Source organism: Canis lupus, chromosome 3 (genome assembly GCF_003254725.2).
Source record: "Canis lupus dingo isolate Sandy chromosome 3, ASM325472v2, whole genome shotgun sequence".
NCBI lineage: Eukaryota > Metazoa > Chordata > Mammalia > Carnivora > Canidae > Canis > Canis lupus.
Window position 1 is genome coordinate 69,607,708 of NC_064245.1, and position 27,672 is coordinate 69,635,379.

Sequence of the window (27,672 nt, forward strand, 5' to 3'; positions counted from 1 at the left end):
TGTGGGCTGTCAGCTTGGAGATTGGAGATTTCAGTAGCAGTACAGGGCGCGACTTCCGCGACAGTACTCCGTAGCCTTGACCCTGGATTCCTTAGTGCTGCAGAGGACAGGAGCCTTTGGAAGAGATGCGGACTCCCGCATCCAAGAAACTCCACGTGGCGTGCTCAACACACATTTAGCTGTTACTATAATCAGGTCCTAAATATGATGAAATAGAAAAATGCTTCCTTCCGTCCCCCCATTGGCTTTGTGAGGTAGGCTTCCTTCCTCCCCTTCTTGCCTCAAGCAGCACCGGGCTGCTGGCCCTGGAGCCTGTCCTGTGGGTGGCGTGTGCACACGCTGACCAGCATCCCCATCCCTGCCCCGCTTGTCTGGGGGAGGAGAGCACACTGCGATGTGTGCCCTAACAACCTGACATGGGGTAAGACCAATGGTTCCAGCTCTACTTAAGATTTTGTGCTGTCTCATCGCAGTCCAGGAGGATATGATTTATGGAAAGGCCTAGAGTCATCAACAGCTTGGGGGGAACACAACTCCGAAGTCTATTTTAGAAAGGAAACCTTGCAGTTGCAAGAACAAGATAACTGAGTTCTTGTGCGACCCCCTCACCTTGCCTGAGAGGGGGTTGGAAATCATCTTGACCAACAAGATGATACATTTTTCTTTCCTCCCAAGTAAAATAAGCAAGTTTAAGAACTCTGACCTCACGCTCTGCCGCACACAGGAGGCTCAAACCGGCCTTGCAAAGGCTCATCTGAGATTGACTTTGCGTAGCACCTCGTGGTCCTGTGTTAGGCGAGAAATACATGTTCTTTAAAACACACCTTCTGTTTTGAACAGCTCCCGAAAAGGAAAGTTAGAGGCTATCCTCTGAGGTTGCCCAGGGGCCTGTGTGAAGGTGATCACAGCTGTGTGCACAACAGCCCCTTCCCACACTTGCTTGTTCTTCCCAGAGACACTGTGCCAGGCATGGGCTCTGTCCTCAGGAGGCAAGAAGTCTACATGATGTTACAAAATGCTGAGTCCTTGGCTCCATGTGGGACCAAATGCCCAGGAGCACTGTCAACGGCCACTGAGGATTCTTTGGCCTGAGGCAATGGAAGAAAGTCAGATGCCATGTCTGGTACCCTGATGACCCCTCCCTGGTATCTGAGGCACCTGCGGTCAGGCTTCGTGGATCAGAACTCAGGTTCTCAGACCCAAGACCTGGTGTTCAGTCATGAATATCCGGAACCATATTGTGGCCTCAATGAGCCCTGTAACCTCTCTGTGCAGCAGTGAATATTTTTGAAACCTGAGTGTGATCGTGTTCTGTACCTCCGAGGGCTATGTGGAAATTCAAGAAGATTATCTATGTAATGGGCTTCTCATCACAGTTGATAATAAAAACCACTCTTTCCTGTTGAACACTTAGAGTTGCAGGGTCCTGTTGAGCCCTTGTTATATCCATTAACTCATGTAATACTCCTGACCCGTGAACAGGTAGTAGTGTTACCCCATCTTACAGATGAGAAGACTAAGCGTAAGCAGTTAGGTTGGCCAGAGAGAAGGGGGAAAAGAGGTAAAATTCAAATCCAGACAGCTGGGATTTCATAGGAAGCAAGTTCGTGAACTCCACTGTTGGCTAAGCTCAGCCCCTCCTGAGTAACGTGGCACCCAAGCTCTACTCTGGACATTCCTGCCATTCGCCTTCTTCCATCCAGACACCATTAGCATCATGAGTTAGGGGTCACCCACCCTGACTTCAGTAGTACCCACTTTACTCCAGAAGTGGAGACCAGACCAGCCACCAGAGTGATGTCTTTAGGAAAGAGTCCACATGTCTTTGCATTTAAGACTTCACAATCACAGGCTGTACCACAGACTTGGCTGGTCATTAATAATAGAAATCCACTCACTGTGCTCACTGATAGCGTGACACCAGAAATGCTGGACCATAGATTCAAGGAAGTAGGTGTGCAGACTGTTCTACAGCTCCTGGTTGTCCTCAGGGACACGTCCAAGCTCCATGGAATGGCAGTAAAGCTGTGCATGACCAGCCTCCACGAGCATCCTCTGGCCCTACGTTCCCACTATGGTGGGTTGTTTCCCAGTGAACCTGAATGGATCAGGCCACAGTGCTACATGCTGTTCCATACTCCAGGACTGCCCTTCCAGTTTCTCTCCTCTTCCCAGCCTTTGGTAGCATTGAGGATGGCCCCCCGGAAGCCCCCCAAGATCCTGTGGGAGGAGCTTGGCTTGATTCCCATCTGCACAGCAACTGGCTGGCAGGCCTCAGCGTGGGCTTTTCTGTCTCCACATCTGGAACATGCAGCAATAGCTTTGGCCTCTCTGGCTGCTGGGAGGTGAAATGAGACAATTGTGTGACAACCTCACACTATGCTTGGCACATAGTAGGAGCTTAATTGGGTTAATTCCCTTGTCTTTCCCCAACCCACCCCCCAGCTTTCTGTTTTTGCTTTTACTGAGGCAGCAGGTAAATGCTAAGAAAAAACAAAATCAGCAACAACATACACACACCAAGTAGGCATCGCGAAAATCCCACTTGCATGTGAGTCATTTTTCTTTCTTGCTCGGTCTTAAAAAAAAAAAAAAATGAAGCTGTAACTCATCTACCATAAAAGCCATCCTTCTAAGATTTTTAGTATATTCACAAAGCTGCACAATCATGGGTCTTTTCTAATCCCAAATATTGTCATCATCCCCAGAAAGGAAGCCCATTCCCGTGGGCAGTCACTGAGTCACTGTCCCTGTCCCCGCTCCCTCCGCCCACCCCCCTCACCCCCCCAGCAACCACTCTTCTGCCTTCCATCTCTGCCTGGTCTTTCACACAGAGTTCTCCACCCATCCCCAAGCTGGTGTTGGCCTGGCCGATTCCTCCCACGGCAGTGGGGACATCAGAGGAGCTTGTGAAAATAAATCATTATTATACACAGAAAAGGGAGTAGGATTGAGGATCCCTTTACAATCAGGACCTGGTTGTTGGCCTTCTGTGAGCCAGTTGGCCCACTCCATGCTTCAGGGGTCCCTGCCTGCTGGAACCTCGTGCAATCTGGGAACTGGGAACCTACCAGTGTCTCTGGGCTCAAAGGCCTCCTTAGGGAGCTAGGCCTGGGACAACATGACAGTGAAGTTCTGCCCCTGGGGGTTCTCAGAACCTGACCTGAAGCCGCCTGAGCCTTGGCCCAACAGCCCACTGTGTGAAGTCTTTTCAGGTCTGAACATGCCTCTTTGTGGGTCTCTATTCGCTTTCCGAGGAAATAGAACATGTCAACTATTTAGCATTGAGCGTTTTGCTTTCTCCCCCATCAGAACTGCCTCCTGTGGGCATTCTCTTGCACAGTGAGAGCTTTGTTTGTAAACTTGGTTAAAAAAAAAAAAAAAAAAGCAGCTCAAGAAGAATGCTGCTCAGGTCAGCATAGGAACAGCTCTGGCTGCATTAAGCTGCATTAAGACCACGGGGGCTGCGTGAGTTCATCCAAATGCCCCTTGAGTGGCCCAGGCTCACCTTCCCAGCCCTGGACAGAGAAGAATCCCCTGCCTAAGGGGCAAGCTGTGCCCCAGCCCCACCACACCAACCCACTGGGAATCAGGGAAGCTACAGCTACTGCCTTTGTATGTCCTCAGACAGGACTACTATGGATCTGGTCTTGTGGGCCACAGAGGCATCTGGGAACTGGGACCAGCAGAAACAGTAGCTTCTTCCATGCATCTACCATGTGCCAGGCCCCACAGCCCAAACACTATCCGATCGCACTCTCAGGACAGCCTGCGAAGTGGCTGTGGTTGTCCCCATCCACTGGTGAAGAGACAGAGATTTCCAGGGGCTGTGAGCGTGGTTTCCCCCAGGGCTTACCATGATGCCCCAGGGGTCATGGCATCAGCTGGTCCTGAGATCCCTGAGTGGCCTTGGGCCCCCTGAACCCCACAGGTCACCACCGCACAGGTGGCTCTGAGGACTGGCCAGCCTCGTGCATGGAGAACGCCATACACGTAAGGCTGGTGCTAAACCTGTGTCCGGTCTTGTACTCAGCCTTTGTTGGTGGGGATCACGCTGGTGCAGTAGGGACTTCTGCAGAGGGCCAATGCTGTTTGGCCTAGGGGCCGAGCCCCAGCAGGAGGACTGAAGGCCACAACCATTCACTGGCCGCCTCTTTCTCCCTGCAGGAGAGCACCTGGCCATACCTGTTTGGAGTGATTGCTGTCCCCGCCTTGGTCCAGCTGGTGAGCCTGCCCTTTCTCCCTGAGAGCCCGCGCTTCCTGCTCTTTGAGAAGCATGACCAGGCAGGAGCCGAGAAAGGTAGGAGCCCACGGCCTTTCATATATAGCTCAAGCCTCTTCACGGGGGTCAGCACTAAAGGGCACGCTGGGAGCTGGGTTCATTCCTCTCTGCGGACACTGCACCAAGTGCCCCTGGACACCTGTGTTGCTTTATCTTCCCAACAGCCTGCAGTGGGCACACAGATCATACAGGGAGCCTGGAAAAGCCAGGACAGAGCTGGATAAGACTCAGGTCTGCTCACATCTGGGCAGTGTCTCCCCATTGCCATGTCTCAGGTGGTCCCAACCACAAGACAATAGGAACCCAGTTACTTAGCGGTTTAGGTCTATTTGGCTCTCTTCCCCACCTCTCTTCTTCACTTCCTGGTTCTGTTGTCCTAAGACTCATAAGGAAAGGAAGCATGCAAGTGCAATATGAGCACCCATAGCCTGCCAGCATGGGCTGGGCGCCAGCAGCTCTGTGAAGGAGAAGCAGAGCATGCCCATTTTACAGGAGAGAAACATGATGTGCACGATGGGGCTGGGGACTGGTTTTAGGTCACTTTCCTTAGATCCCCTGAATGATGAGGTGCCGGGTCAGATGCAGAGCATTCAGAATCAGAGGCATTCCTACAGGGCCCTGAAAAGGCAACCTATTTTGCCCAGACGTAGACAACTGGAATGAACAATGCATTCTTCTTGTAAAAGGAGACAGCTGACAGCACCTCTGTTACGCATGAGGGGCTGGATGAACCAGTGCTGCTTTCACATCCCCAGCTCTGCTGCCTGACCTTATTCTAACCTTCCTGAGCCTCGGGATCCTCATCTGTAGAAGGAAATAATATAACCCTCCTTCTGGGCTTGTTACGATGGTTAAATTAGGTGATACATATGAGGTTCATAGTAGCATTTGTTGTCCATTATTCTGAGAACTCTGTCCATTTTCTTATCCATTCTGTCCTCTGGTGTAAATTTCACTAATGTCCACATCTGAGAAAAAAAATTGAGAATTATATAGTCTTTAGTTTACTATAATTTGTGCAATGCATTTTAAAATCCAAACAACCTAAGCATTTTCTGAATTAACAAATGGGATACTAATAATTGCATCTCTTTGCCTAGCAGTGTATGGTCAGGATCTATTTTCTCATTTACAGCATTCCTGTAAAATGTGGAATCAGATGACATTCTCATTACCTTCACTGTTTACACAAAAGAACTGAGGCTTACAGGGCTGAGGTGACCTGACCAAGGCTGTGGTTTTCGGTTTTTGGTTTCTGATGCCTTTAAAAAGATAATGGGAACTGCAGATCTTTCTTTAGCGGAGTGCCCATGGTCACAAAATTGTCAAGAGCATGGCAGTAGGGGTGGGACTTGATCCTGCCCCCCTCCAGGGGATTCCCGTTAACAGCCCTCCTCCATCTTTTTTATTATTATTATTGGAGTTCAATTTGCCAACATATAACATAACACCCAGTGCTCATCCCTCCCCCATCTTACAGCTCTAAGTGTCAGGAGGAGGACTGGAACCTGATATTTTCCTCCCACCCTGCTCATGCACAGAGACACCAGTGGATCGTGTTCCAGGGAACTTCCCACGGGGCCCCTGGGGAGGCAAACCATCCAGAAGTCAGGCTGCAGAGAATGAGGCTGGTTGTCAGATACGGGAGGCTCTGGAGCAAAACTACTGTGGCTGAGAAAGAGCCAAAGGGAACTGAGTCCCAAAAGTAGCCAGATTATGGATCAGTGGAAGGCGGTGATTCCTCCAGTTCCATCCCTCCTGGCTTCATCAGCAAGAACTCTTGGGAAATGCATCAATTAAGCATGGTTGGAATGGGCAGTGCATGTAAATGCCTGAGAGTGAAAAAGGTTTATTTCACAGCACAGTAGGGAGTGAGATAGAAGTCTAGTTATAAAAAATGATAAATATTACACGTGTGCTTTAGACAAAGAACAAAGATGTTGTTGGCCTTAGGTTGAAAGAGAATTTTGAAATTTGCATCTGTGCTAATAAAAGTGGAATTTCACTCCAGACGTTCAGCAAACAACAGATGTTTACTGTACTGGGCTCTCTGCCAGGTGGATGGGGAGAGAGGGGAGAGCAGGATAGCGTCCCAGCCCTCCAGGAGGTGAGGGCGAGGGTAGGAGAGATGGGCAAACTCATGGATAGCACATCTGTATTGAGAACTGTATCATTCTAAGCACCTCACACACATTAGACCATTAAAGCCTCCCAAACATGGAAAGTAGATCACATTATTATTCCCATTTTAAAACAAACAAACCAAAATAAAACAAACAAATAAAAAAAACAAGACAAGATAACTTGATCAAGGACACAAAGCTAACAAGTGGTGGCACTGGGATTTGAACATTGACAGTCTTGCTCTAGAACCTCTGGCATAAACAAAACACATTCTATTACCCGGCACTTACTTTGTTTGGCACTGTTGGAGATATGCCTTGTCTGATCTGTTGGTAATTTGGGGACAGAGGCCCTGCAGCTGTCAGCTATTGCTTATAATAATGCTGCCCATCAAACCACCTCAAAAGTCACTGGCTTAAAACAATAGTATTTATGATTCCCTAGTGTATGGGCCAGCAGTGAACTTCTGTTAATCTTGATAGGGCTCGCGCTTGCAATGCTTCTGGTCTTAGCAGAAGTTCTCTGGTGTGTCTGGTGGTTCGCTGACTGACCTAGGCTGGCCTCAACTCTGTTCCATGGGCTCATCTTCCAGTGGGCTGGCTCAGGCATATTCTCATGGTGAACTCAAGAGTTCCCAGAGAGGAAGTAGAAAACACAAGTGTTTTGAGTTTTTTTTAGGATTTTATTTATTTATTCTTGAGAGACACAAAGAGAGGGGCAGAGATACAGACAGAGGGAGAAGCAGGCTCCCTGTGGGGAGCCCAGTGCAGGACGCAATCCCAGGACCCCGGGGTTAACGAGCTGAGCCAAAGGCAGACTTTCAACCACTGAGCCATGCAGGTGACCCTACAAATGGCTTTTCAAGCTTCAAATCAACTAAAAATCCTATTGGCCAAAGTAACTGACATGGTGAAGCCCACAGTCGGGGGGCGTTGAGGTTGGTACACAGCTACAAAGCAAAGGACACACATGTAGGGAGGTCGTGAATCAGGGCCATGGATGCAACCCAACCATATCACAGCCCCCTTGCAGGATTTCCCACCCTACCCCACCCGCAGTTCATAGTTCTAATTTGATCTCAAGTTACCGGTGGCCCTCTTGTTGGAGAGGAGTTGAGGAGAAGCCCCCAGTGTCTAAAAATAGGGAAAAGAGCCCAAACTTCCATTGTGAGAAAGGGGGGATATTGAATTGATAGAAATGAAATATTAGCATAGGCAGCGTGATAGGGCAATAAATGCCTGTCATGAGGATCAGGAAAGTGGCATTGAGCAGGACCCTTTGGGGTGTAAGAGACAGAAGCTGCAGCCTAAGCAAAAGGGAAACTCTTAAGTCATGTTCCTGTGAGTGGTATTTGAGGTCACCAAAAATTAACACCCTGCTCTCTGGCCCAAGTTTGACAGCAATGAAATATGGATGCAGGAGCAGAGGCGATGGGGATGAAAATGTTACTTTCAGTGGCCCATCCAGGAGGAAAGTCATATCAGGAGCGAACCATAAGAGTTCTTCCTCATAATAGGGAGGGAAGGGCCTGGAATTCCTTCAGACACAGTGGGGTCCAAGAGCTAAAATCAAGCTATGAAGGCGCTCTCTCTCTCTCTCTCTCTCTCTCTCTTTCTCTCTCTCTCTCTCTCTCTCTCTCTCTCTCTCTCTGGGCCTGGAATTCCTTCAGACACAGTGGGGTCCAAGAGCTAAAATCAAGCTATGAAGGCGCTCTCTCTCTCTCTCTCTCTCTCTCTCTCTCTCTCTCTCTCTCTCTCTCTCTCCAAATCCTAGACCTTTTTAGGATTCATTGGCTTTATTCTTAGACAAGCTCTCTCCACTTGGCATCAAGATAGTCCTGAGTGGCTCCAACTTTATAACACTGTTTTAGGGGGACACAGATTCCCTTTATACATAGCATATACCTCAACCCCTGAAGGAAAGAACCCTAATTGGCCCTTATTAGGTCACATGGCCATCCTTGAACCAGTTGCTTCCCTGGGAATTAAAATTCCTTGAGTGGCCTGCCTGGGGATTACTATCCCATCTGGTAATTGGGGGGTGGGGGGCTGTGATATTTGAATTACCCCTCTACTAGAATTACAGGGACCAGGGGAGGAGAGCTTCAAGAAAAAAGATACAGGCAAGAGAGGAAGGGGAATAGATGCCCATCACCAGAAGAAGTGATACCCCTGAAAGCTCCCTTCCTGGGAGTGCTCCATCGCCCCTCACCTTTGGTCCACATTGGTCTTTGCTGCTGGAATCCCAACTGGGCATTTAGACTTAGTGGAGAGTTCAGAGGTAGTGGTGGTTTTGTGGATAGGATGGAGTGTGTTTCCGCAGCAGCCAATGATAGGCTAGAACCCTGGCCTGAACAGAAAAGGGAGACTGTCACTGTTGGCCACCATTGTAATTTGGGTTGGAACCATGCTCTAGGGGAAGATTGTTTCTTTCATCTTTTTTGGAGAGAAAGGTATGTGGGTCAGGATTCAGGTCCACCACCTTATGATAGAAAACCCAATGGTAGCGTGTTAGACCAAATAGAAGAGTATTTCTCTCTCATGCGTAAGAAAATGTTGAAAGTAGGCGATCTATGTTCTGATCCTTTGTGGTGTCAGGGACTTTGTTCCTTCTAATCCCTCTATCTGCCATCCTCAGAGGGTTGCCTCAGGGTCCAAAGTGGCTGCTGTCACAGCTGTATTCCAGCCAGGAGGAGGAAGGTGGGAGGGAGGGATCACTTGCCTGTCTACTTGAGAAGTCTCCTTGCAGGCTCGCACACTCTGTGTATCTGTTTGGTCAGAATGTGATCATGTGGCCTCTCCTATCTGCCAAGGAGCCTGGGAAATGTCATTAATTAATACCCTGTAGCCACAGAGAGTTAGGACTGCTCCTGAGGAAGAGAGAAGAAGGAGTAATAGCATCTGGCCCCTGGTACGTTGGAAGTACTGTTGGCTGGGACCAGTAAGACCAACCAGGCTGAGGCATTTTGGGTGCTCTGAAGGCTAATTTGGGCTCCTTCCAAATGGCACTGTTTTAACAGCCCTATGATACTTACATAAAGGTGAGGCTGAATGAGCTCTGGACCCACTCAGCTAAGCCCTGAGATTAATGGGAACTACCTTCATTTATCATTCCTGAACATTTCCACGGCACTCCTACACCCACCCCGTGAGAAGGTCTTCCTCCTTCCAGTGAAAGCAACTGTCTGCATCTCGCTACATTTCCAATGATGCCTAGTGCCTTAGGGAATGTCATGAGGCCCCTTCTCTGTAATATGCCTCAGTGACCTGAGCTGGACGAAGGGGCTGTTCCAGGGGACAAGGTCACATGCCAGGTAGATGGAAGCAGGTCCCCGTAATGGTCCTTGATGGAGACAGCTAGCCTCAGTTTCTTTTAGCAAGGGGTGAATTACCCCACCTTGGCTACCAGAGGTTTGGTTTTTATTAAGTCAAGAACTATATGCAAATGAATTCATATCAGAGGAGAATTGCAAACACGAGCTTTTCCGAAACCATTACAACAGCTGGCCTCCAGAGGAGCACAGATCCCGTGGATGGCCAGGTGTGAGGCCCAGGCTGTCGGGCACATCCATGTGGCGGCAGAGCTAGATGAAAGCCCAAAGCACGCACAGCCTGGAGGTCTCGGGTGTCTGCCCCAATGGACCCACCATGATGTGAGCACCCCCTGTTCTTTCTGCTCTCCTGGCATCCTCCCCAAGCCCCTCCCAACTCATGGCCAGGATGGCCGCCGCCCTGTCTGTCTGCCTCCAGCCTGTCCAGTTTCATAAAGAGATGACACTGACAGGCTCTCCAGGGGAAGGAAAAGCAGCCTTATTTGGGGTGACAGATTCAGAACCAAATGGGAGAAGCCACAGCGGGTCACCACTAGAGCGGAGATGCAAGATGGAACAGGCTGCTTGCAGAGGTGGGGAGTTCTTGTTTCTAGAGGTGTTGAGCACTGGGCAGGAATGGGAGGAACCATGGAAACTGCTGGAAGGTGGGGCTCAATCATGCCCCGGTGCCCTGCCTCCCAACATTCTGTAGGCCTTGGTTTCCTAATCCGTGCCCTGAGGCAGGGCAAGGTAGTCAAGTCAAGGAGAGTGGGTGTGGGGGGGAAGGGCGTTGTCAACTGTAAAGGATTGCACGCATAAAAGGGGATTGTTTGCTTCTGTCCTTTCTGCATCACCTCACCTTTGAAGAACAGGATTCTGTGGCTAACGTGAATGAATTTTTTCCTCTGGGAATAAAGAATTTGTTTAATATCAGAGGGAAAAAAATCCCCCAGCTCTTCAGCCCTCTTACCAATCAGCTGTCATTTGTACCAGAACTTTTTCTGTCCTTTTGCATCACGTTTCCATCATGTTTACATGGGGATCATCACTCGGATTCATATATGAGGCTGCTTTTATCCCCAGCCCCTATCTTGTGTCCTGAGCATGTCTCCTCATTACTGTTTGTATCTTGTCATGTGTGACTGGCAGAATGAGGGCCCCCAAGTGTGTCCCCATCCCAATGCTTAGAACCTGTGAATGGCACCTGACATGGCACAAGGGACTTTGCTGATGTGACCGCCTTAAGGATCTCGAGGTGGGGACAGTTGTCTCGGATTGTCCAGATGAACTGGGTGTCATCACAAAGCTCCTTGTAAGTGAATGAGGGAGGAAGGACAAGGTCAGAGAAGGATATGTGGCCGTGACAGCAGGTGTCAGAGTCAGAGGGAGACTGAGAGTGCCCTGTGGGTGCAGGACGGGACACCTCTCGAGGCTGGAAATGGCCAGCAGGCGGATTCTCCCCCGGAGCCTCCAGAAACATCACAGCTCTGTGACACCTTGGTTTTAGTCCCGTGAGACCCACTGTGGACTTCTGACCTCCAGGACTGTCACATAAAAACATGTTGTTTCAGGCCTCTAGTCTGTGGTGTTTTACTGCAGCAGCATAACATCAGTTTAAATAAGCAAAATCTGTCCAGGCTGAACTACAAATTAATCTTATTTTTAAATACTGTTAATTTTTTTTTTTACTTGAACTTTCAACATTGCTGGGCATTCTGATTGTTTCTATTTTTCTTTACAATAAGTAATTGGGCGAAAGGAGATGCTCTGCTTTCATGATCCCTGGGAGTTGCAAATCTTTGGGACACCAAAAATCTCAGGGAGACCTGCGATCAGGGTTGAACAGCTCACCTGCAGCCCCCGATAAAATAAGGAATAAGGTTCAGATTCGGCTTGTCTCTCTCTAAACCTGGGGTCGTTTAAGTACATTGTGCTCCCTTGTGTGTGTACACGTACACTCGTAATTGTAACACACAGTGTGTGCAGACAAGTTCATTAGTACAACATAGCTGATCCCTTGGTTGCTGCACTTAAAGCCCAGAAAATTGCCTCCTCAATATTATGATTTCCTGTATTTGAGCCAGGTTGAAACTCCACACAGGCACCTTTAACAGCAGAAGATGGTTAAGCAATTGTGTGTCTGTATCCTGAGCTGAAAATTCTTTCTCCCAACTTGATTCACTTGTTTAGCAATTATAAAATGATTGTAGCATCATGAAGGCATCCTTAGGACATAATGCTCAGTGGAGGGGAAATAGAACAGAAATAAATCCATGGGCAGCCCCGGTGGCTCAGCGGTTTAGCGCCGCCTTCAGCCCAGGGCGTGATCCTGGAGACCCGGGATCGAGTCCCACGTCGGGCTCTCTGCATGGAGCCTGCTTCTCCCTCTGTCTCTCTCTGTCTCTAATAAATCAATAAAAAATCTTAAAAAAAAAAAAAGAAAAGAAATCCATGTGATCACAAAAGCATGGAAATAGTAGAAGCAAGTAGGACAGCCTGGGAAGAAGGCAGGCATAGGTGGAGATCACCGTTTTGTGAGAGAGCTGTGCTTTGTGCTGGGCGGGCTCTGGGTAAGGGAGGATGTCTGATGTGCCCCTGCAGCCTCCTAACCACCAAATGCATCCACCAAAAACAAAGCCATGTGCCTAGGAAGGAAGCCCTGGTATGGCCAGCCCCTCCCAGACGGCTCTTACCTGGGGATTCTTGGCACACGGTGTCTCCTGGGAGATGACGATGACAAGGGAGAGGGGGAGGGGCAGTTTTAGTGCCCTGCTCCCTAGGAAGAGGGCACCTGAACCTGGCAGAGGAGGAAACCTCCTCCCAGGTCCTCTCCCTGCCTCAGCCAGCCAACAGTTAACCTGCTCTAGGAAGACCAAGCCCTCCGCTGGTCGTGCTCTGTTGTCATATTTATTGTGTGAGTCCGATGAGTGACCCCTGAGAGTGCCCCCCTCCGTGCCCCTGGAGTAATTATCTCTCAGGACTCCCTTTCCCCTGGCTGGAGACCCTGCTCATGGGCTGGCTGCCAAGCAAAGGACCAGGTGCCTTCCTACAAAACACCCAAGGGTCTAAAGGATCAAGAAAACAGCTCAGAAACCACCCTGAGTTCCCGGAGCACAAAGGCACATCTTGAACTTGCTCATACACTTCATTCCAGACTGAATCCCTTTAAATTGAGAGAATCATCAAGGGTTCCAGCCAAGCAGGGGATGCTTTCTGTATTGGGTCTGTGGTTGCTGCCAATCTTGTGCAGCCCTGAGCCTACTGGGGGTCTCCATGCCTTGAGAGCTGGGGGAATTGCCTGGAGCCCCAATTTTACAGCACAAGGCAGGTCCAAGCCCTCTTCAAGATGTCTTGGAAATGCTGAGCATTTCTGGGCTCCAGGCTGTGGGGGGCACCAGCCTCCCTGTGTGCTGCTCTACCTCGCATCATAAACACCCCAACCTGAACTTCAGGAAGCTTTGGTTTCCTCAAGCGCCATAGCAGCAGGCACGCAGCCCACATCCCTTGAGCATTTCAAGGCTATATTGAAGGTTTCGGGAGGGACTCCAGGCATGAGGTCCCTGAGGCTCAGCACCCTCTTCTTTTCCCTCTCACCGCTGCCCATGGTCGCCTCTGCCTTCTGGGTGGCCCTGGAGCTCGTATTCCTCCCCTGCTAGCTTGCCTTCCCTTCCAAAGCTGGAATCAGACAACGTGCAGATGTTCAGCAAACACCTTCCACTCCAGGTGTTTGTCAAAATACTTTCTCAGCCAAGTCACTTCTCTCCTTCCGAGACACTCTGGTGTCAGCCATTAAGTTTACGTGCTTTTCTTTCCTTTGTGTACCTGGTAACCTCACTGCTGCTGTTCTGATGCTGCCTGGCTGTCTGGAAGGCGCCCGTGTGCCACAGTGCCGCACTGTGGGCCCGGGGTGGATGGAGAGGCAGCCGGGCTGGGTGCTGCCCCTGCCTCCCCGCACGGTAGCCGTAAGTCCAGGCGAGTTGCCCATTGTCTCAGACATGTCCTCAGTGCCCCTCCCCCCACCGCTGTGAAATGAGAGGAACACAGTGCTTATCTCCAGGGCCCAGAAGGATCCTCAGGTTGAGATCACAGATGTGAGAATGCTTCGTGATGTGTGAAAACACGTGGTAACATAGGGTCAGTGATTATGATCATGTGGCTGAAATCAGCCAGTCAACAAACAGTCGTCGTATATCAAGTAGGTCCTGGTTGAAAGGGTGGAGGAAACAACCTCCCATAGAGGCCACGAGTACCCTGGACCCAATAATGGCCTTGGGGTCCTGCAGATCTTTGGGCATCATGAAGATCCTTCCACAGCATTCTGTAATGTTGGGCCTGTCTCAGAGGGCCTTGAGGAGGACCTGGGAATGCTGCCAGGTTGGAAATAATTGTCTTCCTTTTTGGTCCAGCTTATTCCCATAGAAGCTCAGTGCTTCTCCATGGAGCTCAGACTCCGTGTGAGTCACTTCTGTGTCACTCTGGGATCTCTGGGAAGTGGACACCAAGTGGGACTAAGCGGCACGGATTTTATTGGAGTTAGTGACTGTATAAGAAACGTGGAGGGAGTCAACAGACCATGATACCAGTTGGACCCTCAGTGGGCAAGAGAAGGGTGGGGCTGGCAACCCCCTCAGTCTCAGGGGAGTCCTATGTCCCTAGAACAGGGATGCCTTGGTTTCCTTGCTGTGTCTGGAAGCAGTCCCTGCCATTGTCTGCAAAAGTCCCTGAAGAATATGGCCTGGACACACGGGGCGATGATTTGCAGAGCACAGCAGCTGTGGCCTTTGGTCAGTTCTATCCCTGTGGTCAGAGGTCTACAGGCACATCTCTCCAGCCACCACACAGATAGAAGCCACGTGCTTCTAGAACCATGCACTCAACTAAGAAGTGAGGTGGAGCCACGCCTTCCCTGAGGTCCCAGCAGGGTTGGGATGGCCCTATATTAGTCCAGGGCTCTCCACAGAAACAAAACCAACAGGGTGTGTTGTCTGTGTAAATATTAAAAATATGTAAATACATTTTAGAAAGAGAGAGGTTTATTTCAAGGAATTGGGTCATATTATTGTGGAAATTGGCAAGTCCAAAATCTGCAGGGCAGGCTGCTGGCCTGGAGACCCAGGGAAGAGTTCATGTTGCAGGTGAAGTCTGAGGCCATCTGCTGGCAGATTTACCTCTTTTTCCTGGGAGCTCAATCTTTTTAGTCCTTCAGCTGATTAAATGAGGCCCATTCCCATTATGGAAAATAATCAACTTTATTCAGAGTCCACCAATGTAAATGTGACTCTCATCTAAAAACTCTCTTCACCAGGATATCTAGACTGGTGTTTGACCAACTTATCGTTAACCCTAAAAATTGTGGGGGTTAGGCCTGCCAACAGCCCACACAGTTGAAAATCTATATAAAACTTTCGGCTTCTCAAAAACTTAACTATTAATAGCCAACCGTTGACCAGAACCCTTACCAATAACATGAACAGTCAACTAACACATATGCTGTATGTTATATGTATTGTATACTGTATTCTTACCATGAAGTAAGCTAGAAAAAGGAAAATGTTATTAGGAAAATTATAAGGAAGAGAAAATTCAAATAGTGCCATATTAAAAAATCCATGTATTAGTGGATCCACGCAGTTCAAAGGTCAACTGTGTCTGGGTGCCGTGGCCCAGACACGCTGACACATAACATTAGCCAGTCATGGTCCCGCATCATCTTTCCCTCCCCTAGTCATCCCCTGGCACTGGCCATGCTGTGGTATCATCGCCTGTTTCTGTGACTCTCCTTCTCTCCTTCTCCACACAGTGATCCTCTCAAGGGCAGAGACTGTGTTTCCTTGAGTGCCATGTCCCCGGCCTCCAGCACAGACTTCCATTGGCTATGCACTGTATAGACAAGGCTTTGGAAAGAAATAAAAGCCTTGAAAGTGTGCTTCAATCTGTTGAAGACCATTCACCTGTTAAAGGTCATTAAAAATACTGAATTTTCCAGAATTCCTTGGCCGGGCAAAAGCAAATGGGCCTCCCCTTTCCATAGATAAGCAACTCAACCTAGAGATATTTGGGAACTTGCTCAACCTGGCCATTTACAGAGCTGGAGCTCAAAAACCAGGCTCCCTGACTCCCAGGAGGGAGATTCTTGTAGCTACTTCCCATCTGGACTCTCACAGGTCCTCTGTGATAAGGATGGAGATGGGGTTCTGGCAGAATGGCCCCACTTTCTAGGAGGCAACATATTATACTTGCCTCCTCTCAGGACTCACCCATTGAGAGGCTGCCACTCGAATGAGTAGAGGGGGATCCATAGGTGTACCTGGGCAACAGAACACATCCTAGAACAGCCACCCAAATATCCCATGACTTGTTCTTCATAGACTGGGCACTTAATGAAATGGCAAGGATGTCGATTTTAATATTCTATGAACCAAGGAGCTCCCTGCAGGGCAGAGAGGAAGGGAGACTCCTAAGCCCCAGCTTTGACTGGGCGGTCTGTGGATGAGACACAGCCTGCAGAAAATGCTCAAAAGCAGAATATGTGCATCATCTGAGCATCCCTGCCAGTTACTTCCCAGGCATCAGTCTCATTAAGCCCTTCCAGATGACAGATACCGAAAGAGACCACGGTGTCCAGTGTTACACACTGGCCAGGGGCAGGAGCCGCACTCCTGTCATATGACCTGTCTGGGCTATGGTTTCTCCACCTGTATAATCAGGACTGGGTGAGATGCTTTCTTCAGGTTGGCGCAGTCTGGGTTCTGAGGTCAGGACCTGGCATGTTGGGACAGAAGTGGTATTGGTCCCAGTGCTCCTGAAAAACAAGTGCTCAGGGTCTGCTACCACCCACGAACAAGCTCACACAACAGGGTAGTCACAAGTGTCATTGCTGGAGTGGCCTACTTTCCATCTAAGGGACAGTGAGATGGCACAGAACATTGCACACTGAATAAGTTCAAAATGATTTCTATCATTTAATAAATCACTATTATGTGCTAGTGTGGGAGGCAGAATCACATCCCTCTCCTCTGAAGGATGTCCACATTCTAATTCCCAGAACCTGTGGATATCGCAGGTTACACGACAATGGAATTGAGACCCCAGATGGAATTAAGGTTGCTAATCAACTGGCTTCTGGTGAGTTGGGAGACTAGCCTGGATTATCCAAGTGGGCCCCATGTAATCACAAGGATTCTTTGTTGTGGAAAAGGAAGACAGACGGGACAAGAAGGGTTTGGCCCAAGGTTGCTGGCTTTCTAGATAAAAGAAGGAGCCACAAGCCAAGGAATGCAGGCAGACCATGGAGCCTGGAAAATGCTGAGAAACGCATCCTCCCTAGAGCCTCCAGAAGGGACACACCCTGACAACACCTTGACTGTAGTCCATTGAGACGCATTGTGGATTCTGACTCTGATCCAGAGCTATGAGATGATAGGTTCATGTTGTCTGAAGTCACCATATTTGTGATGATTTGCTACAGCAGCACTCGGAAAGTAGCAAAGGTTGAGTATGCTGCATCCACTGCCTTAATCCTCACCAGAAAAGCCTCCAGGGTTTCTGCTCCTTCTTTTATAGATGAGGAGACAAATATGCAGAGGGATTCAGGCGCATTACGTCAAGGGGATGCTGGAGCTGCTGGCGTGAATGCGGGTGGTGTGACTGCCATGAAGGATGCCAGAGCCTCAGTCTCGAGGCTGAGCAGGGGTCTCCACTACTCATGGTGCTGTAGGTTCCACCAGAGGCAGAAGAGAATCTTTCTTCCTCCTACCTCTGGACCTCCATCTGCACCTCGCATAGGTGGATCTACCAGGAACCAGCTAGCATGGGAGTCCAGGAAATATGGACTACAGACCACACAGTGACTGGGGACTCTGTCCCAGTGGGCAGACTCTGACACAGCTAGGCAATGGTGGGATGCTCCCGGTATATCTCACCTCAGCCCTTTGCACAGGCTCTTGCGGCCAGAAGGCTCCTCCCCCAGATATCTGCACACTGCACCCCTTCTCCCCTGCCCCAACACTCCACGTAGGTCTCTGCTGAAGGGGCATCTGCTCAAAAATGCCTTCCCCAATTACAATAGCTCAAACAGCATTCTCTTCTCTTCACTGTCCCTCACCCTGGTTTATTTTTCTTCTGAGCACTTAGTACCTGAAATTGTATATTTATATGCTAATTTGTTTAGCATCTGTTTACTCCAGGAAAAGCTCCCTGAGAGCAGAAATTTTTCCTGTTTCGCTCATTGCTGAAGCCCCAGGACCTAGAGCAGAGCCTGGCATGTAGTTGGTGCTCCCTGAACAGTAATTCGAAGAATGAATGAAACCGAGTACTCCTAACACCCAAGTGTGTTCTCTGGTCTCTGCAGCACGCTGCTCCTCCAAGCTCTGTGCTTCATGCTATGAGCCATGTCTGACTAAAACTTCTTTGAACTGGAGCCTTCACAAGCATGAAGAGCATATGCCTTTATTGAACGCTTTGCAAAAATTCCTAGTTTTAGTCAGACACGGAGACTCTCTGAACAATGTCTAACAATGAACTCTCTGAAGGCTGTCCTGTCTCTAAAATCAAATCTCAAGCACTAGTCACGGACATTAAGGTGCTGTAGAGACCTGTCTTTTGTTGGAATATAGTAGGTATTCAGTAAATAATACAAATAAATGATGCCTACTTGAGACACAGGCGGAGGGTATCCTAATTCTTTGCAGTGATGTGAGAGAAGGGAGGACAAATGGATTGTTCATGTGCTAAGGGCCTGGGGCACATAGGCACATGCCTGTTTCCTCCAGCTCTGAGAGATTATGTTCTTACCCTCATGTTACAGGTGAGGCTAAGGAGGTGGGTATAACCTACCAAAAGACACTCAGTTAGGAGGTGGTGGGCCAGTTCTTGAACCCAAACTTAACTGGAACCAAAGTCTGGATCTTCGTCTTTTAGCAAGTACTTCCACTCTTTCTACCTCAGAAAGCTACTACTGATAGCTGTCGTTCATCGGGGATAATCCCTGGCTTATCACCTAATAGACACGTCAGTTGATTCCCATGCATACCTTCTGAAACATAGAGTAGCCTTCTATGAATCTAGTCTTGTTTGCGTTGACACTAGTCACTCTAATTCTTTACAGAAGACAACTGAGGTTTTAGCTGCCAGGTGACTGCCCAGGTTGCAGGGGGAGAAATCTGTTGTGCCCTGGCTCTCTCGCCCCCCAGTGTGACCCCTTGGCCATCTTGCTATTTTGCTCATTTCAGAATCACAGCTGGTTGAAGATCCATTGACTGTACAGCTGTAGGTTCATGTCTGGCTCTCTATTCTGTTCCACTGGTCTCTAGGTCTGTTTTTTCTATGCCAGTACCTACTGCTTGAATTACGGTAGCTCTGCAGTATATTTTGAAATCAGGAAGCATGATGCCCCCTGCTGTGTTGTTCTTTCTCAAGGTTGTGTTGGCCATCCATGGTCTTTTGTGGTTCCATGTGAATTGTAGCGTTATTTTTTCTTTTCCTGTAAGATATGCCATTGAGATTTTAATAGGGATGGCATTGAATCTGTTGATGGTTTTCGGTAATACGGTCATTTTAACAATATTAAATCTTCCAACCCATGAACCCAGTGTATCTTTGCATTTTTTTCTGTCTCCTTTAACTTTTTTCATCAACGTTTTAAAATTTTCAGTGTAAAAGTCTTTCTCCTCCTTAGGTAACCTTATATTCCTAAATGTTTTCTTCTTTTTGATGCTATTGTGAAGGGGATTATTTTTCTAATTTCCTCTTCTGGTGGTTTATTTTTTGTGTACAGAAATGCAACTAATTTTTGCATATTAATTTTGTATCCTGCAACTTGATTGAATCAATTGGTTTAATTTTAGCAGTTTTTTCATAATGTCTTGGGGGATATATATATATCCATATATATATATATATATATATATATATATATATATATATATATTATATGTATATAATCATGTTGTCTGCAAATAAGGCCAATTATACTTCTTTTTCAGTTTGGATGCTTTCCTTTCCTTTTCTCACCTAATTGCTCTGGCTAGGACTTCTAAGTGGAAGTCATGAGAATATATATCCTTGCCTTTTTCTTGACCTTAGAGAAAAGTCTTTCAGTTTCTCACTATTGAACATGATGTGGCTGTGGGCCTTAGTGTCTTCTGGATACAGGATAACTGAAAAACTGGGTATCTTTATGCAAAACAAAGGTTGGACCTCTACCTTACCCCATCTACAAAAATCAACTCAAAATAAATTACAGACTTAAACGTAAGACCTGAAGCTATAAAACTCCTAGAAGACAACATAAAGAGAAAGCTTCCTAACATTGGTTTTGGCAAGGATTTCTTGGATATGACATCAAAAGCAAGGCAACAAAAGCAAAAATGGATAAGGGGAACTCTATCAAATTAAAAGGCATCTGCACAGCGAAGGAAATAATCAACAGAGTGCAGAGGTAGCATATGGAGTGGTAGAAAAAATTAGCAAACCATGTATCTGATAAAGGGCTAATATCCAAAACAATAAGGAACTTTTGTAATGCAATAGCCAAAAATCTAATAACCTTATTTAAAAATGGACAAAGAACTTGGACAAAGATTTCTCCAAAGAAGATATACACTTTACCAATGGATATATGGAAAAAATTTCAACATCACTAATGATCAGGGAAATGCAAATCAAAACCATAGGGGGTTGTCACTTCACACCAACCGGATGGCTAGTCTCAAAACACAAAAGGCAAGTGTTGGTGAGGAAGTGGAGAAATTGGAACCCTTGCACACTCTTGGCGGGAATGCAAAATAGTCCATTTCACAGAACCAAACAGTGGAATAGTGGTTGTCAGGGCTATGGGGGAGGGGAAGTGAGGAGTTGCTATCAATGAGTATAAAGCTTATACAAGTTGGATAAATTTGAGACATCTGCTGTACAACATTGCGCCTGTACTCAACAATACTATGTTGTATACTTAAAAATGTGTTCAATGCCAGATCTTATGACCAGTGTCCTTACCATAATAGAATAATTGTTTTAAACTTTGTGATAATAAGCTAATCATCCACTAATGGAAAAAAAGAAGGCACAGCTATAGAGATCCTGTCAATATGAATGCAACTGCTGATTTCATTGCATGCAAAAGCAATCATTGCAGAGTCAGAATGCCAGCAAATATCTAAAGAGCACTCTGGGGAAAGAGGACCTTCTATTTGCCTAATGGCCTGACCTAACCTCTCGGACAAGGGTTGCACGATATGAGATCTGCTCTCTGTGAGAACCTCCTGTCAGAATCAGCCCCTAAGTCATGCTTGCGCTGACCCTGGCACTCAATGCCATGGGAATGCCAGCTCAGCTGTGTGACTTAGACACATCACTTCATCCTTCTGAGTCTCAGTTTCCCCACCTGCTGAAAGACAAGTAGGAGCAGTGGACTTGTGGGGGTTTCATGACTCTCCTGCAGACCCCACATCCAGCACCATCCCCCTGATTTGCAGGGGGTTGTATTGTCTCCCACTAAAGGACTCCTCCTGAGCAGAAACCATGCCCTTTTCCTCTCCTAACACAGGATACCTTTGCATTCCCAGCACATAGCAAGCCCTGAAAAGCTGCAGGTTAATTGAAATGAACTGAATTTGGTTCTGTTGGCTTCTCAGCTCTGTGGTTCCTTTTCATCATTCTTTGAGGTGTGTGCAAAGAAAGATCAACTTGGAACACTGACTCTCTCACTTTCTACCTGGGATCTCTGGTACATTTCCCAATTCCTCTGAGGCTCCGAGAACAGAACACCATGTTGTTTCCATAAGGTCTTTAAGACACCTAGCCCAAAGGCTGGCACATAGTAGGTGCACAATAATGTTAGCCTCCTCTCCCCTGCTTGGTCTCTTGACTCGCCTTGTATGAAGATGAGTCTTTCACTGGTCCAAGATCTAATTACATAACACCTTCCTTTCCTGGCCCAGAAACTGGACACACTGCCCAGGGGCTTTTCTCTCCACTTAGGAAATGCAAATTCTCATTCCTTTTTCAAGTTCTTTGGAATTAGTGATCAGAACATAGCCATGGATATGAATGAGGTGTGAGCTATAGGAAGCCTTTACTTTAAAGTACAAGGGTAAGGGTGGGAGCCTGAGGGGGAGAGAACTCACATAGATCAGATGAACTATTTAAGTGACTTGGAGATTCAAGAGAACAGACCCCTCCAGGAGGGTTATTTTCCATAAGCAAATGTCTTTTTGATATGGACTCACTGACCATGAGTTTCTAAGGCCCTTTCCTCTCTCTCTAAGGACAGCTAGTTAAAATGGAAAGTGTCTGTCCTGTTTGCTCCCCACCCCCTAGATGCCCTGGTCTCATTCTCTCCCAGGCTTCCATAGAACCAGCACACTTCTTGGGTTCTCCACTTGCCTAAGAGACCTTGTCCTTCTTCCTGTTCAATGCCTGGGTCCCTCCCATAGCATCTCTGACAGGTAGTCATCACACCTCTCTTTGCATACCTCCAGGGATGGGGAGCTCACTGCTTATGAAGCCTCCCAATCTACCCTTGGCCATATCAGAGCTCATCCTTGATCTAACACATCACAGCTGCTGCCATTGGCCCTTGTTCTGACCTCAGGGCCAATGAGTCCCAACCCCATCCACATCCAGGCTTCTCCTTCCAGAGGATCCCCTTTTCCAGACTAAGCAAATATGAGGAGGGACCGGTTACATTCATCCAACATGGTCTGAGTACCTGCTGCATGCCAGGCCCTGAAAAAGACCCAGCCCCTGGCATGAAGTGCCATAAGCCTTACACCAACATGAGCGCCTGTTTTGATCTGGTAGGACCACAGTGATGACAGGAGCAGCAGTGACAGCCATTAGCCAGCCTCAGGCACCCCCAAACACTGCACTACTTTGTGTTTTGTCTCCTCCCTGCAGAGTTTCCTGCCCCTCTATGAGTGGGTCCCAGAGAGAGATTCCAGGCCTTTCCCTAGAGACTGGAAGGAAAGCAATGTTACTTAGGGACTCTCAATGCAAAAAGGATGAAAGAGTTAGCTCAAACCAATCTCCTCTGGGCTTCCAAAGTGTAATGAAATTGGTGCTGCATTACACCTTAGGCATTTGCCTCACTCTCATGTAAGTGATGGGCAAATGGATGGGTGAGATGAAACCAGAGGATGCTTCTAGGCTCTTCAGGAATTCGGGCTATGGAATGAAGACTTAGGGAGGGAAGGAAGGAAGGAAGGAAGGAAGGAAGGAAGGAAGGAAGGAAGGAACGAACGAATGAACGAATGAACGAAGGAACGAAGGAAGGAAGGAAAGGAGAGGGGAGGGAAGGAAGGAGGGAAGGACAGTGTTTCAAAGGTCAAGGTCTGGTTCTAAATTCCCAGGGAGCATAACCGAACATCCAGAGCAAAGCTTTCAGAGCCCTTACCCGGGCTCTATTCCCAGCTACCCCATTTACCAGTGGGGATAGTAGTGGTTTCCTCTGGTGTCCTCATCACACCATCCTTCTGTTCACTATGATTTCAGTCCAGGTGTGGGACAGTCCTCGTGAGTGCAGATGCAGGCTGATATTTCCTGCACCTCCAGCACACCAGGTGTCTCTCTGCAAACCCAGCTTTCTCTGTGGCCAAGATGTAGCTCAGCATGTCTGCAATGCAGTGTGCATGCATGGGAGTTAATGCTTCCTGGTGGCAAGAGTTGGTGGACAGGTGCCCAGCCTCCCCTGTGGGACAATTCTGGGAGATGTTCCATGTTCTACTCACAAGTCCAGCAGAACTGACCCCTTCATCCATAGTAGGCTCCTCAGTGATGTGCCTTGTGTGGCTTCCCTTTCCCCACTTCACTCTTCCTGCCCCCTCACACCTGCTTTCTGCAACCATCATGTGTATCAACTTCTTATATCTAATCCTTGTCTCAGGCTCTGCCCTCAAGGATCCTAGTTCCCCTGATCATGGGCAAGTTGCAGAGTGGGGACACCAGCAGAGTCTCCTTCAGGGAACAGTTATATGAAAATTAAATGAGAAAAGGCCTATGAACCATGTAGAATCATAGCTGGCCCAGAGGAACTCTCAGCAAGTGTTGGCCGGTATCTTTGCAATATTGACCGTAATGGTGACGAGAGCTCAGAAAGAACCTCAGGAATCAATGGAGATCCAAATGGAAGGCGGCAGCAAGGCTGGTTGAACTTAACACATTTGGAATTTGGAATTCATCTTGCAGTCTCATCTGCTAGGGATACAGACAGCGTCTGGGGGAAGGGGAACTGCAGCAGGGAGATTTCCACCCTCCCAGAGTCACTCAGGTGCTCCTGCAAAATCAGGAGACAATGTTACCTTTTATGTTTTAATGACCATGATTTAGCAAAACCCACCAAAACTCTTCATTTGGAATATCTTATAACAGGAACACTCTTGAAACTTTTTGCTGGGGTTTTGTTTCCCTAATGTGCAAATGTGGAAGTTTGAACTGGTGGCCGGTGTGCATCACTTGGTGTCCCTGGCCACAGAGTGACGGCACCATTCCCACAAATCTCCTTCCACAGAGCAATCTCCTTTGAAAAGCTGCTACTTTCTCACTTGCCTTAAAATGCGACTTCTGTCTTGAAGAGGTTGATTATTTTATTTCTTATGTTTTAGAAGCTCGGCCAGGCAGCCTACTGTTGACAGGCTCCAGAGCTGACTGTGGGCTCGCATCTGGAGCAGAGGGGGCTGCTATGCTCCTGTCTTTGTGCAGGCACCTGAGTTTTACCTTAATCTGTCCCTTCTTTGGAGGACTCTTTATAAGCCGCCCATGCATTCATCAGGATTAATTCAGTTAGAGTCCAACGCTACCATTCCCAAGTCCAAGACTGACCAAGGGGACCCGTAAGCTGAATGTGTCAATCACTCTGTGCTGAAAGCAAAGGTGAGGAGCACGCTCCGCTCCTCCTGGTGGTGGAGCCCCCACCACCCTCCCCGCGGTCCATGAGAACACTCCGGGGCCTGTCTATAATGAAATCTTGTAACAGTACAAACAGGGCTTCCAGTGTCTTCTACTCCCCCCACCCCCCACCCCCCACCCCGTGGATCCCACTGCTGTCGGTGATAAATTCAAACTTCAATCCCAGTTGCTGCTGAAAATAAATGCTTCAGTGAAACCTCCTAGTTTTTAAGCACTGAGCCCTGCTCTGGGCAGAAGAGGAGCTCAGTGCTTTGCCAGCACACTAAAGCGAAGGGCCATGGCCCTGTGATCTGCCTGGAATCCCCTTGCCACCTTGTCACAGGCCCCTCCTGGTCATACAGGGAAGGCTCCTGGCTGCTGTGCACTTTGCTCTAGCAGGACGTGATGAATGCTGACAGAGCCGTCAGGTGCAAGGGCTACCTAACCAAGCGCCAAACGCCAGGGACATACAACAGTAGGGGTTCTCTCCCAGTTCAGGAGACCAGGAGTCCAAAGTCAATCCATCAGCAAGACCTGCTTCCTCTCTCGGCTTCCGAAGTGTGCCCACCATCCTTGGTGTCCCATGGCTGGCCCTGCATCTCTCTGGGCTCTGCCTCCATCCTCATGTGGCCATCTTCCCCGTGTCTGTCTCTGTGTCTCTTCTCTGCCTCTTCTTAAGGGCCCCTTGCTCCAGGGTGACCTCATCTCACTAATCCCATCTGCAAAGACCCTGTTTCCAGATAGGGTCACATCCACTGTTACCAGGTTAGGACTTTCACATCTGTTTATAGAGGACACCATTCAATTCATGATGGAAGGTTATAGTATTTTGTACCCTTTGTTGGGCTAAAAAGGAAGAAAGAAGGAAGGGATGGTGAGGGGTGTAGCAACTGCCTCCTACAACAGTTAACAGACCTCTAGTGCTCGTTGCCCATTAAGAGCAGTAGTGTTCTGAGGACCTCGCGTGTGCTGACATACAATACTGCCCACGGCCCCGATGCTGCTATGTCCACCTTACAGATAAGGAAACTGAGGCGCAGAAATATCAAGTGCCTCAGCTGGCATCAGACTAAATGACAAGGAGAAAAACGAGGTAGTGTGGCCCCAGAGTCGGGGCTCAACCACCCCGTCACACCAGGGCACACCTGGTCACAGGTGCAGACAAACCAGGCAGGTGTTATTGCACCAGATGGTCGCTCCAACCCCCACCCCCCAGAACCTGAGGAAGCAGGGGTGCATGAGGCACCCGAGACGGGCCCAGGTGCCAGGCTGGTGGGGGGCAGATGTCAGACAGAGCCCGGTCAGTCTGTCCCCACCACCCACCTCCACCTTCCCTCTCTGCTGCACAGCTCTCCCCATTTTGCTCAGGCTGTGGCCCTGGTGGGCATCGGAGGGCCCGATGTGGGCTGCAGTCAGTCTTCAGCTCTTAGTCTGAGTTGGTCAGGCACAGGCACGCTTCAGGCACCACCTCACTGATCTGGAAGCCCGAGGGACGTGAGGCAGACCCTGTCCAGAACACCTGCCCTTCTTCATTTATTTGGCCTTGCCGGTGTGGAGCTCGGCTGGCGATCGGGAAGGAAAGGCGCTCTACAGGGTCGGCTGTGTCCAGCTCGTCACCGTTTCCCTAACTGGCACACCAGCCCAATTCCAGATCCCTGAGGCCATCCAGGCTCCAGCCAGGCGCAGGCTCCCAGGCCCATCGGGTGGAGGTCACGGCCTGTGTTGTCCACCCGGTATAGCTAATACGTGGATATGAGCCGCCGCCCCACGCAGCACCCCAGCACCCCCCGCTGGACGGGGAGGACCACCTCGGGGTCCTTCGCAGCCGAGCCCCGGGCAGCCGTGCCCACTAAGGCAGAATTAGCTGCCAGGATAGCCCTGACCTCCACGCTGGTGCACCCAGAGAGGCGGCCTCCAGGAAGGGCCTCTTCTAGAAGCCAGACTGACCTTTGGGGAAGCTCAAGCCCCCCCCCCCCCCAGCCCAGGCTCCCCAAATGACATGGGACATGCAGTAAACACTTCCCAGGCCAGGCGCCTTGCCTGGTGTATGCCCACCACCTGCTCTGCAAACCACAGCCTGCAAGCCAGGCATTACACAGGGCACAGAGAGGCTGAGCAACTCAGCCCTGGCCACCCAGCCGGACGTGGCGTAGCAGGGGCTGCAGCCCCAGCAGCCTGGCTCTAGGGCTGTGAGCTTAAACACTAGGCTGTGGCCACTCAGTTGGAGTGACTCCTGTCCCTTCCAGCCCTCCCTCCCAGACCTCAGATGGCACTGGGCAGACACACCCCAAATTTGCCCTTATTAGGTTTTACGTGATGCTCGCTTCACCTGTCTCTGCAAGGGGACAGTATGGGTGTCGCATCCGCAGTGAGCAGGGCTCGGGGCTGCTGCTCTGCATCCTCGCCCTGAGGAGCTGTCATTATGACTGGAGACAGAGGTGGGCTGGGGTCAGCCCCACCTTGCAGATGAGCCCTCTAAGGCTTGAGAGGTCAGATGCTTTCCGGTGTCACACCAGAAGTGAGTGGTGAGGGTCGGGGGGAGCCACCGCCGTCTAAAATGGCTCTGTATTTGTTTTCTGTGGCTGTTCTAACAAATTACAACAAATTACCACAAAGCCAGCGGCTTAAAATGATACTGGAATAGATGAAAGCTATTCAGTCCTTACTTAGTGTTTTAGTTTGAGCTGCTGGGTCAAGCCTTATCTGAAGCAAGACTTTCTGGCAATTCCTTTAAAAAAAAAATTGTTATCTTACAGTTCTGGAGGTCAGAACTCCAAAATCGGTCTCACTGGGCTAAAACCGAGGTGTTGCAGGGCTGCACTCCTTCTGGAGGGTCCAGGGGGAAATCATCCCTTGCCTTCTCCAGCTTCCAGAGGCACCTCCATTCCTTGGCTCAGGACTCCTCCCCCATCTTTAAAATGCAACCCGTCCATTCTCTGTTTCTAACACCTCTTCTCTGACACTGACCTCCTGCTTCCCTCTTATGGGGATCCTTGTGATAACATTGGGCCCACCCTGATAATCCAGGATAATCTCCCCATCACAGAACCCTTAACTTGATCATATCTGCAAA

At 48.9% G+C, this 27,672-nt stretch overlaps 1 protein-coding gene across 6 annotated transcripts in view; it reads left to right on the forward strand.

The window, feature by feature from the left end:
- Positions 1–27,672, forward strand: part of SLC2A9 (solute carrier family 2 member 9) — a 227,177-nt gene that overhangs the window by 119,746 nt on the left and 79,759 nt on the right. For all 6 annotated transcript variants that reach the window (XM_035714584.2, XM_025437830.3, XM_025437828.3 and 3 more), the window contains one exon: positions 4,168–4,300. In XM_035714584.2, the coding sequence (XP_035570477.1) occupies positions 4,168–4,300 (133 nt within the window). The remainder of the gene's footprint in view (positions 1–4,167; positions 4,301–27,672) is intronic.